The 13170-nt window shown below is 47.5% G+C and overlaps 1 protein-coding gene across 1 annotated transcript in view; it reads right to left on the bottom strand.

Moving 5' to 3' along the window:
• GLG1 (golgi glycoprotein 1) overlaps window positions 1-13170 on the bottom strand; it is a 65988-nt gene that overhangs the window by 29932 nt on the left and 22886 nt on the right. Inside the window, exons 2-5 of the mRNA XM_032195724.1 lie at window positions 12919-12951; window positions 10316-10402; window positions 6790-7005; window positions 461-664 (exon numbers count right to left, since the gene is read on the bottom strand). Of these exons, the coding sequence (XP_032051615.1) occupies window positions 461-664; window positions 6790-7005; window positions 10316-10402; window positions 12919-12951 (540 nt within the window). The remainder of the gene's footprint in view (window positions 1-460; window positions 665-6789; window positions 7006-10315; window positions 10403-12918; window positions 12952-13170) is intronic.

Raw genomic sequence — 13170 nt, 5'->3', positions numbered from 1 at the left:
AGCTGATGCTTCACGGGCAGGCTAAACTACGCCGCAAGGGATTTCTTTTATAACCTTGAAAGATGTTAAAGTTAGTATTTTAAGTGACAGTGATGGCTTCAGTGCTATTTTTTTCTAAAATCTGATCGCATTCAACCCCCTTTTAGCAAGCAGCCCGTCAGCAGACAAAAGCTAACTCTGACTGAGCACCACTCACCTCTGCTGCTTCCTCCCCATTCGAGAGGCTCCACTCCCCTGCACACCCCCCGATGCCCGCTCAGCCCATTAACCCACTAAAAATAATGCTTGTTTGTTGGGCAAGTGAACTCAAGACCAGATTTATTGCAAAATGACAGCTACAAGGTGCCTGTTTTCAGTGTTACATGATCTTGCTCAGGCTCTGCGCTAACATTTCACTCCCATTCCCAATGCATTCCTTTTTTTTATTTATTTTTACCGAAGGCTGGAGGAAACTACTCACGTTTTCACAAAATCTCTCTCTGTCGTCCCGGCAGGCGAAGTAGAGGTGCCGGTCCAGGTGGAAGTCATCGGAGGAGAGCTCGGCCACCCGAAGAATGGCCTTCTTGCACTGATCGGACACCTGCACCCGGGGGTCGGTCTCCTCCGCCTCCTTCACCAGGCCTTTCTCCAGGCACGCCACCACCTCCCCTTGCGAGTGGGCATCCTGCACGGCAAGAGCAAGAGAGAATCTGTAACCCAGGCATTTACACAGCCCAGTGACCCGTGACGCTGGATTAGCACCGCAGAAATGAAGCAAGAAACAAACCACCTACACGCAGAGCTCAGAATTAATGACATTTCCATCCACAGAGGCAGCTGTCGGTGCCTGCCCTGTCCCCACACTTCATATATCTCCATCCTGACAGTCACCGTGCCATTCCCCCTTGCTGGGCTCTGGGTTTGGTTTGGTGGGACTTAATGGGATTGCCACCACCCGGAGCAGTTCACCAAGGCAGCCGAATCACCTCTCTGCCCACGCGGCTCTCTCTTGCCATGGCAACAGCAAGTGCCAGCATCATGCTAACAACATCCTGGGGGGAGATAAAGCAGTGTTTCTCCATGCCGAGGCAAGCCCTCGCCTTGGGGGGTAATCAGGAGCAACACTAAAAGGGCCACAAGGGAACTTTGGCCAAACGCAGGGTTCTCGGTGCTAAAGCCTCCAAAAAAAAAAAAAGGAATTAAAAAATTCAAAGTGTTCAGTGGTAGGTGAAGTCTTGGACAAAAAAGCAGCTCTGGCCCAACACCGTACCCCAAGTCCTCTGTCCAGCAAGCCCGAGGGAGCCCAAAGACAACGTGGGTCCACGACCAAAGTCCACAAAATAAACAGAGCCCACGCTCTGTAACAGAGCAGGGAAGAGGCAGCACGAGGCTGATGAAGGCTCCTGGTCCCTTCCTACGTTTTCTGTGTGTTTAGGAGGGGATCCACACCCCCCTGATATCCCCATGGGTCCAGTTCCTCAAAAAACACGAACGCTTCTGGGATAGATCTCAAGGCTTCTGCATGTTTTTCCTGCAAAGACAACCTGCTGTACCTCCAGTTCCCTAACTCACACCTCCCTGCCCTGAGAGGACATTGCCCCTAAGCTCATGTCGGGCAGGCAGAGGGTACAACGAGGTCTGAATGTCTGCATACAACCGAGCCACCGAAGCTGGCACCGCAGTGACTGCTCAGGGCCAGCTTTCCAGCTCACGCTGCCACATCGGTGAGCACAAGCAAGGGACCCGCATCCTTAAAACGTGACCCTGACTACTCAAAGCCAAGCAACCCTCCCAAAACTTTGTTCTGCCATTCCTCCTCCTTCGATTCCCGTTTTAATTCTGCCCCGCTGGGAGCACAGGCGGAATCAGCCCGTTGAAGTCCTGAAGCAACACCCGGCTGCACCGTCAGGTTCAGAGGGCTAAAAGCAGTTCCCTTCCTAAAAAGCAGAAAACCCCAAAACCACACTCCCCAGCCCCCTCCGTTTGTTTGGTTTTTCCCTGCAGTGGGAGCTGGCAAACTGCTCACGCTGGCCAGGAATCAGCACCTTTGAGGAAATTAATTCTATACCACCAGCCGTTTTAGGGCTGACCCCAACAGCAACCCGAGCGATGCCAGTTAGAGGAGCACGTTCACCGCATGACTTGAACTTGCCATTTACCCGTAACCACGCCAAACACAAACTCCGTTCCCCAAATCCTCGTGGTCAGCCCGAAGCAGTGATTACAGACAGGAGCTGGCAAGAGCAAACGCTCTTCTGGAGGGGCAGAAGTTGCCAGGTTTCTTCCAGCGTGGCCAACGTGAAATTAAACCCATTTTAACCAGTGAGAAGACACTGATTTATGGATGCAGGACACTGGGTGTTTACTGCTGTGTTCCAAGGACACAGCATGTTTTAACAAATTCACTGCACCACTTTGCAAACCATTTTTATGTCTGGGTACATCAGCTTACAGTGCTAGGGTATATCACCTACCCCGTGCTGCTGCCCTGTACGAGAGCAGGTTTCAACCACACCAGAGTGAAGTCAGACCCACGTACAGGTCAGCTCTTGTGCTGAATTTCAGCCACCGTGCTCCTTCGAGAGGCAGCCCCAAGGTAAGTCACCTTGTGCAGGTCCTGGCTACTTCGTCACGTGAAGGCACCGCGCTGCTGGCCGAGGGAGGAACACGGGCAGGGCTCGGAGGATGTGATTTGGAGCAATGTCAGCTCAATTACTACCGGCTGAAAGGAGCAACCTGAGTTTTCAAAGCTTAATTAAGGTAAATGCTTAAATGCCCAGCCCAGCCGAGCATCACTAAGCGCAGAACACGAGCTCCTGGCAAGGTGAAGGGCCCCCAGCTCATTGTATCTGTTCCATGCATCAAAAAGGCATACAGAAATCCCACTCGGGTGTACACTTGTTGCCTTACTGAAGTGCATTCTAACTTCTCCCACCTTTTCAAGTCTTAAATACAGCAAATATTAGCCTGTAATTAAAGACTGTGCCCCCAGAAAGCTGTTCCTCTCTCTGACACCCTGTCGCCAAAAAACCTCCACCTTACAGCTGAAGACCTCTGAGCTTTTTCCCCAAGTCAGGACTCCCCAGAATCGCTGCAGGGACTGACAGAGTCTAGGCTTCACTTCTCCAGCACAATATCGAAATAAAAGAGATCAAATCTAAAAAAAAACTTGCACATTTCTTGGAGCTGTTGCCTCATGGCTATCATTCTTAAAGAATTTCACCCAAAAGTTGCAGAGATCCGTTAAACATACAAGATAATTATCTAGAATGGGGTGTCTCGAAACTCCGCGTCATTTTAGGAAACGATATATTTAGACCACAAAGGGTACAAACAACTTCTCGATATTGTCCTATGGCACTCGAAGCCACAGAAAAATGAAACTAAGTTCTAAATGTGCCAGAGCAAACCTCACTTCAGCACAACGCTTTGAGAGACTTTAATGCTGCTGGCCAAAATTCAACCTCTGGGCGTATGTCTTGGGGGAAAGACAGAATTTTAAACACCTCGTTTCTTGCTACTCTTTTTCTATCCCGAGTCCCTCCCCACAAAAATAGTTTAGGCTTTGCAATCCCTGTTTATTTTTTCTCATTTTCGGCAGCTCCCCCGCACAGACTTTATTCTGCCTGGGACCTGGCACCCGTTGAGCTCAGCTGCTCCAGCTGCACACTCGCAGAGATGACCTCGGAAAGTGAGCAGATAAGAGGACAACAAGCGGCACACAGGAGGGAAAACACAACCTGCCTTATCTGCACAGCACCGTGCTCCGAACAGCCCGGGGCAGCCCTGGGAAACCAGCAGCCTCTGAGCCCAGCAGATCTGTCAAAGCTCCCCCGTGGGGCTGAGTTGGGTGCCAGGATGGCAGGGATTGATTGTGATGAGGTGTCTCCCGGCACTTCAGCTGATAGCAGTGTCCTAGTAGCATTCTGTGTGAAGGAGACTGAAATTACTGGACTTCAGTGATCGTCCAGTACTCCTGTGGAAGCAGGGACAGCACGAGAGCATCCACACTGGTCTCTGTGTGGGTCTATTTCAGGAATCTGAAAAATACTATTACCTGGCAAACTGCTACAACAGATGTACACTTCTGTCCCCTTCATTATGGGAAATAATCAGCTCCAGCCTGGACATCCTGGCAAAACCCAAATTAGCACCAGGGCAGCTCCACGCTGCCATTAATTTGCTCCAAGCCCCTGAATTACTGGGAGTGGGAAAGCAGCGAGCTCGTTCTGACAGGCAGCTCGAGAGGAAGAGCTCAGTTACAATTCCTGATTTCAATTTCAAATTAGATTCCTATCACACAAAGACAAAGCAGGCTTTAAATGCCAGGAGACCACACTCAACATAAAGCACAACAGCCAACTGGGAAGGTGACCGAATCTGCTCCTAAACATTTCTCCAGGAACTGGGGGGAAAAAAAAAAAAAAAAAAACACAATCCAGGCACGCTACGAAACTTAATGCTTTCAAGTGACACTTGTACAACCTTTCTTCTACGTCCTGCAAAATGAATTCTACAATCAGACTGAGACTTCCAGGCTGCACTTCTCGGCTCTTAGAGAACAGAAAGCCAACAAGAAAACGTGGAGGAGAAAGCACAGAAAGCACTACATCACAAACAACAAAAGCAGCAGGAACAGAACTCAATTAGGAAATAAAAAGCTAAAATAAAGGATAGAAAAGGAAGACGGTTAGCTAGCAGAACAGCTGCAAGAATACCTATTGAGGAGCCTTTTACAGTTAAAGCAGCCCGTTTACCCCAGCTACGATGATGAAGCTGTCACAGGTAATACTGCAGCCCATGGGCAGCCTGATGTGGGTGCAGTTAGCGGTCTAGCAGCGCTTATCTCCATAAAAACGAGACGCATCTCTTCCCTCATCTTTCTCCTCAGGTGTCCAGATCCCATTTATTAAATTCGCAGCTATGTTCAGCCACACAAAAGGCTAACGACTATTTCTCTCCAGGCAACTCTCAGAAGCTGCAGCACGGAAACAAAACCCCAAGCAGCATCTGATGGGAGTAAATGAGATGCGATTTCTCCACAGCAGAAATGGGACAGCACAGAACACCAACAAAAGAAACGCTTGCACAGCCATTTATAGCTGTTCCCATAGCAGTACAAAACACTCCAATTGCTCTAAGTGCCGATGATGACAGCACAACAAAGGAAATCATCCGATAGGCTGCCACGCTTTCCCGAACCGCGGCAAAATATCCTGGGTTGGGCACCAAAAAAGCGAGGAACGTGCTCAAACTGCGCCAGCCCCCAGAAAGAGCCGGTCATGGACTCACTTTGCCATCCGTGCCTGCTGCTGCTGCTGCCCTGAGTGGCAGGCACGGACCAGAAAAAGGACACGGGCTGCAGAAGTAACCCCCGTGTTAACAAACCTGCCAGCACAGGCTCCATGTCCACCACGAGACATGGCTCACCTGCATGAAATCCACGCTGAGGTCCCCATCATCACCTAGGTCCCTTCCATGCTAGCACAACTATTTTGGTTTTAACTCATTTTAACTCGGTGACGCCACAGGTAGCAGGCAGACCTGGCAGCCAGGACTCCCAGGAAGTCTTCCAACCCGCAGGGACTGTCAGAAGCACCTTCTCACAGGGGCTGAAGGGACTCACGAGAGGAAAAGGCAGATGCTACTTTATGGAGAAAGCCTCCTCCAGTCTGAATCCGCGGTGCCTGCAAGTTCCTCCCACTTCTACGGCTGCTTTTATTCCTGAAAATGAGGACTGTGCTGAAAACAAGTATTCCTGTGCTTTGTGCTGCTCAGCTGGGTCTTTGGAACATACAGCAGGACCTCAATTCAACACCCCATGGATGCAAAGCTGCTTAGAGCAACAAACACCTCAAACAAGAAAGACTCACTATGACAAGATAGCTTAGCATCCAGTTGTGTTGGTTTTTTTTTTTAAACAAAAGCATATTTATTACATTTTTTCACCTCCTCATTAATAGCCTATTTAACAGCCTAATTCCTAAAAACGGAAGAACTATAATTTAGAGAGCACTGTAAAAAGTTGAAAGGCTAATTTTAACTTTATTCCTAAAAATAAAACTTAATAAATCAAAAATAAATCAAGAAAGGCCCTCGTTCATGCAGCACCACATAACTGCTGCCTGCATTTGCCTTACTGAAGTAGGGAAGGAAAGGCAGGGCAACGAAAATAAACCCACATCTAATAACCACAAACTGTTCTCTGCATGAACTTCCACTCAAGTCTCATTTGGCCCTGATTTATTTAGGAAAACCAGCACAGTATTGGATCAGTGCTACTGATCTGTGATGCTAGGTGTAAGTACCCTTCAAGCTCTTCTTTTGGGGTGGACACGGAAAAGAAAAAGCGAACAAATAGAAGCTCTTGAACCCCTCTGTCACTGCACATCTTACGGGTTAGCACAGGGTGCGTTACCTTGATAACTTTCCTGCAACAGCATCGACAAGACAGTGCAATGAGTCTAGCAATAGGCGTGCTTAAATCTAGTGCCTGGTTTCATCATATCGAGTCAGGCCTGACAGAGAGTGATCCAAAAGCCAGCTGCCTACCGCCTCACCTGGGGTGCAGCAGGTGAAGGGAAGACAAATGAAAGTCGTCTCTGGGAACAGCAGCTCCTCAGAGCAATAAATGCCTATTTATTAAAAAGGAACTCCGCAGAATCAGGACATCCTTTGCAGATGGATTAAATACGCCACGGATTTTCTCAGTTGCAAGTAAGACAATAACACGGGTGCAGAATCCACATCATTTTCCTTAAGCGAATCGCTTTTACAACCCCATCGACAATCTCCATGTTCTCTGGATACCTTTTCTCCGGGTCGAATGCTGCCACATTTCAGGAGATTGATGTCAGCCTTGCAGTCGTCCATGAAGCCACAGATCAGCCGATAATCGCTGAAGATAATGGCTGTCATTTTAGTGATGTACTGATGGCACTGGTACTCAGTGATGTTGCCTCTGTGATCCACCAAACACGACACCAGGAAGCCTTTACCAACGGGTTCATCTGCACACTCCTTGATCTGTTAAAAGAAAAGAAGAATATCAGTACAGTGGGGCTGCAGCTACTGATTTTAACCTTTTGTTTGGTTTTTTAGAAGTATCCTCAAAGAAACGTGCATCCACAGTTTCAAAACCTGCTGGCAAAGAAACTCTCTCGGCTTTGGGTCGATTTTCAGCAAGTCAGAACACTTGAAAATTCCTCAGAAGTGAAAAATGCCTCATTTGTGCCAGTATCTGGAGAAAGAAAACGCAGTGACCTTGAGGATTATAAGCCCTCTTGCTCAATAATCATCTTTCATAATAATCACATTGAACCCCTGCAATCATGTGCATTTGTAGGAGAAATTATAGTTTGAGAACCTTTATTTAGAAAACGGAGCATATTACAGCATCACTAAATCACGCTCGGACCCCCATTAACCACCTGACCTCACACAATATAGCAGTTTGGCTAGAAGTGAGAATGATTCAAAAGCCAACACAATATTTATCGAACTGTTTATAACTCGCTGCAAGCTGAAAATATTACTGTACAGGAAAATTCTCAATTTCGTTTTTATCAGGCTCGCAGGAACCGACTGTTGGCAGTAAACCATTTTACAGAGCGGTCTGAAAAAATAAAAATAAAAAAAAATCAGCGCTAACAGAAGCTGAAAGCTGCGCAGGGATCGGAGGGCAGCGTATGTGAGCAGACAGGTCCCCAAATTAAATCACAGCCTGCCCTGCTCGGGGAAGCAGGCAGCGAGGCAGGAACATCACCTCCAGAAGTAAGAGATGCAGGAGGTTTTGGCAGGGACTTTGCAAAGACAGGGGAGAAGGAGGCTGCTCGTCAGCTGCGACTGCTCCCCGAGGAGGGCTGGGATCAGGAGAAGACCCAAATTACAAACCTCTCAGCCCTGGGATGTCCACACTGAAATATGTGCCCAGTGCTGGCATCCCATTAAGGGGAATGCTGGAAATTGAAGCCACGAGGACAGCACGCTTGACAGTGAGATGCTGAAGTCCAGCCACAAGCATTTGTCAAGCAATAGGTACGTGGGTTGACTTGATTGCAAGGATTTGCTCCTGTGCAGATGCTGGAGGGCTCGTCGGTCCCAAAGGAGCTCCGACAGCAACCCAAACACCAGCTGGGCTCTGATACCTGGCAGGGGCAGCGCTAAGAGGTGCAGCGAGCCGTTTCCTCAGCTCTCCAACACCACGTTGGAATCTTCACACTGCAAATCTTAATAGAGACACATTTCTAGGAAGACACTAATTCGAAGAAGAATTCAGGGCATCCTGTGACAGACTCAGATGGGTCAGATGCAATGAATGAAACAGGTCTGCCTCCACCTCACTTTATGAGGCCATTTTTTCCATGTAACAGCTAAAACATGCACCATTTTAAAAAAAAGATTATTTGAAGGCAGGTGTAGACTGGTAGAGCATTTCGTATTTAATCTTGGGGTGTCGTGTGCCAAGAGCCCAGCTTTGGAAACAGCCCCAGAGCTGCATGGTAGGCCAAGCGGTTGCGTTATTGCCTCACCACTTCTAAGGCAACCAGCTGTAATTCTGGATTTAAACTAAGGCCCAAGCTCATAGCATTGCAACAGTTAAGGAAAAAAGTTGGCATTCGCATCAAATCTATGATTAGCTGATAAAATTTAAGGTGGGATTTCCAGAATGTACCCAGTTGGGATCGTCACCAATGCCCAAATGACTTTTTACTAGGAATTGCTCTTCTGGTAGTTTTCTGTTCTTGATACGAAGCAATACTAAGACTCCAAGCTCAGTCCCACAACAAGAGAACACCTACTTGGTAGCATCAGCTAAAGACAAATACTGCTAGGCAGCATGTTAACAGCACACTGCCCGCTGTATGTTCAACTTCTGTAGAAATCCTGTCATAAATTAGCGGCATGGTTTATGCACCTGCCTCAGAATCAGGTGTCAGAAGATCAAACAAGATTGATACTTATCCAGCCTTTCTTTTTCCTTTCAATAAAAAGCACTCGAAGGTAAAATACCTGCAATTCATGCCATCATTCACCACAATTTAAGCAGAACTCCACTGGTTAACACACAGCTGAAGTTCTGTGCTGCTCCCGCTGCTTTTAGATAACGTATCCCAGATTTAGAGGGCACCATTTACAGTGCCAGGCTGTCACTGTACAGAAGTGGTAATTACACAGACTGTTAAAAGAGCATTTTCAAGAATGCCTCGGTTGTAAAAATTCTGCAGTAGTCTCATGACATGAAACAGGGAGGGAAAAATCTTTCCTGTGGCTGCAAAAAGCGGGATCCAACAGGCAGTGCCTGATTTTGGGAGCTACCAAACTCCAAACACAACATAAAGCTTCCATGCAAGCCGTTCTCCTTCCACTGTTCAATGCTCTAGCCTTCCGTGTTGGCTGTTTTCCTTGACCCTTCCTTATTCTAAATGCTTTATCACTCATGCTATTCTTACCACAACTCAGCTGGTGCTAACAGAAGGAGAAATGGGCCATAGTCAGCCACGAGGAAACAGCAGTGGCACATCCCTTATCTACCCCACCAATTCCTGAACTTTTGGGGCCGTGCTGCTGTTGACACCCTCAGTTTCTCAGATCTATGCATGTTCTTCTTAAATCAGCTGAAAATTTTGTAAAGAAAAGGGAACAGCGTAGTTGATCCCAACACAGTTCCATCAAACACGTGAGGACCTGGGGAACCACAAAGGAGCCAGCACCTAGAGTGAACTGAACCTTTAAAAAGGCAAGTTTAAAAATCATGCCAGGCAGCATGATTCTTGCCCCATCAGCTCCCCTGTGAGGCTGAGAGCACAGCCACAGGAGCTCTAAAATGAGCACAAGGAAAGACGTGATCAGGTCTTCAAAGCTGGGCTGAGGTGTTCTGATGCTGGAGACAGAGCACCAGCTCCTCGTGCACTCTAAAAATAGGGAGTTCCTAATAGAGAGTCCCCGGAGTATTTAGCTTGGAGCTTAGAAGAAAAAAATATGTTGATTCATGATTTGACGTCAATTTGTCTATCCCTTTTGCTAGCCAGCCAGAATCAAAACTAGCCTTGCTCTAAAAGTTCAGCAGAACCCCTGCTACACCAACCCTGCTACGGCTGTTGAGCACTTGCTGACAGGGACATCAGCCCATCATTTCTTCCATTTTTTGGTACCTTTGCCCAGCACCACTAAGGTCACGGGCTTTTTCAGCAAGAAGGCTGCATGAATTACACCCAGGAATCTGGCACATAAGACAAGAGCTTACCCAAAACGCTGCTGGCACACTGATTTTCCGTCACAAGGAGGCAAGAAAAATCTTAGTGCCACAAGAGCAGCCGTGCCTCTCTGGGCTTACCTCTGCAATAGTGGACTTGCAGACTTCTCTGGCCACGGATTCGAACTTCGGATCTGTAGTCAGGTTCAGCTTGTAGTTCCACAGGAGCTAGAGAGGGGAAAGAAAGGACAAAATGAAGGTTTAAGAGCTTCCCGTGGATAATGAGGAATTGCAGTTTCACTTCAGAAAAGCAGCAAACATCAACACCCCACACTGGTACCTTCGTCCTTCCACAGCACAGCCATCAGTGCAAAGTCTCCTTGACAACAACTTCTGTCTTTCATTTCCTCAAGAGTTTTATCTTGGACACATTCAGACTGCTAGAAATCTCCCTATAAGGTCATGAGCTGACTCATTACAAGGAAATACATTTAATGAAGATATTTTCATAACCAGAAGGGATCACACAATGAAAGCTGTAGCTTGCCACCTGCTGCATATTTAGCAATCTTTAGCCCACCACTTTCTGTGCCGTGGCTCATCTGCCTGACACAAATGCTTTACCAGAAACAAAGTCCTCGATACGAGCAGATTTCATGTAGAAAAAGCTAAAAAGCCTAGCAAAAAAGGAAGGGGACGGTGCATTTAGTCCTGTATTCACTTCCCTCTGCCAGGGGCTGCACCCAGGCAGCTTTTTGGAGGCAGACACAGTGCAGCCCTATAGGTTCTCTCCTGCTGAGCCGTTTCATACGTTGCAGGTTGCTCTGCAAGACGGCTCAGGGAGGATGACTCTTCTGCTAGGAGCCAGAGATTAGCTCATGCAGAAGCCTGGATGCATTGGGTCATCCCGCAGGAATCAATCTTGGGCAAGTTCCACTCTGCAGACACACACACACACCCCAGGTCTCCTCCTCAGGCACCACAAAGTAAAAATAAAAGGCAGCAAAACCTCAGCAAATTAATTGCAGAGAGGTTGCCCAAGAGCAGCTCTGTTAGCTCATCTGGTTTTCTCTAGGAACTCGTTACATTCAAACATTTTCAATTAACATAAAGATTAAACAGTTTTTAAAAATTAATTTTAAACGCTCTGCCTTCATGGCAAGAATTAAAATGCTAAATAGTTTGGTCAAACTCCTATTTTGAAAAGCGTTGTACACAGAGAAAAGACAGAAACATGCAGAGACACGGGGCAGGCAGCTTCGCATCGCCGCCACGAGGGTGCAAACACAAAGAACTAGAAACGCACCATCTTCCACACCTCCCCTCACGGCTCTGAAGTTGTGAAAAGTTAAAAAATATATATATAAAATAACACGATTCTAGCCTGTTTTGGAGGGTGTAAGCTGTAAACATAGAGGTTTAACAGAGAGGAGTGAACTAGCAGGCAGCCCGCCCTTGCAAAGAGCGGTGTGTGCCTCCCAGCCAGGACCAGAAGGGCAAAAATAAGGGGTGACAGCATCCAAAGGCACTCTGCGCTTGCAACCTCAGGCTCTGGAGGGCATCTCGCTTCAGAATTGCCCAAGGAAAACATCCCACAGGCAGAGGGGAGGTTATGCTTGTGGCTTGACAACCCAGATTTTGGAGCTCAGCAATGTTTTCCCAGGAGATGACCAGAAGGCTGCAGAGAGGCAAAGAAAACTGAAGCAAGACTGCGTCTCTGCGGCCTGGTTTTCCATTTTTTCACCGTGGATTTCTGCTGGCATATGGGTTAAGCGCCAGGTACACATTTTAACACTGAAGTCTTCTCTCTCTCCAAAATAAGACCTAAAACCAGAAGCCTGATGTGCCCTTCACCCACGCAACACAGAGTTACAGCTGCCACAAAGTCGGGCGGCACAGGGCTAAGGGTTAAATTAGAAACAACTGGAAATGCCAGCTTGTACAGCACAGCTGGCTCTTGCTCCTGGCATTTATCTTCCAAAAATAAACCTAAAAACAGCTTCTGAAGCACGTGAAGCAAAGACCACTGCTGATGAACGTGTTTGTCTGTTCGTGTCCATGGCTAAAAAATCAAGGATCCCGATACTGTGTGCTGTAACAGAAGGCCAAGGAGAGAAGCCAAAGGAAATGTAATGCCAATCTTAGCTCTGACCTTTTTTTTTTTTCCTTTTTCCCTGTAGTCTTGGGATTTGAAGAGTCAGCTTGATAGTCTGAAAACTGGCTAACAGTTTGCTCAGTGTTAAACACAGTGCTGCGAGGGAATCTGCTCTAAAACTAGCCAAGTGGTTCAAACTGCCTCTAAATATCACACCCTGATGGCATTTCCCAAGCAAGTCTAAGAATTTAGCAGCTGTGAAGGCAATACAGAAGGCTTCGACAGCTGAAGCTGAGAGTTTAAATTCAGCACCGCTCACATCTCTCCCAGAAGGAGCGCAGCGTATTGCTCCCAGCAACTCACGGGAACCACCCCCCGAGCGTAAATTGGGAAATAAATTGGGAAAGATGTCTGCTGTCCTCCTCCGACACGGAAATACAGTGTGTGGAGCACTTGATGTTCCTTCCTGCAGTCTCCAGTAAGACCGTGCTGGCTATACTGGGCTACAGAAGTCGCCACGTGCTCTTCCTCCGTTGGCCAACGACTCAGGGGTGTCCTGACCAAGGCCTTCTGCAAGCCCTGTGCCAAACAGGGAACGTGAGCTGTGAATGCTGCAGTGAAAGGCCGAATAAAACAAAAGAGTACTTACATGGTTGCAGTCTGAAGAGATTTCGTTGTCTGGCTGAAAGGAGAAAAAAAAAAAAGGCGTCAGTTCACGGCTGCATTTACCACGCAGAACAATATAAGCTCGTAGGAAATACCGTATCACCAACTGATTTCCATTTGACACAACTGATAGGAGACGTTAGAAGCTGCACATGGTATCTACGGGCCAGAAAGACAGGAACACCAGGGACAACCCTGTCCCACCTCTGCAGAACACAAATGGCACAAGCAGCAG

Source organism: Aythya fuligula, chromosome 12, assembly GCF_009819795.1.
Source record: "Aythya fuligula isolate bAytFul2 chromosome 12, bAytFul2.pri, whole genome shotgun sequence".
Lineage (NCBI taxonomy): Eukaryota > Metazoa > Chordata > Aves > Anseriformes > Anatidae > Aythya > Aythya fuligula.
This window is presented reverse-complemented; position numbering and strand designations above follow the sequence as displayed.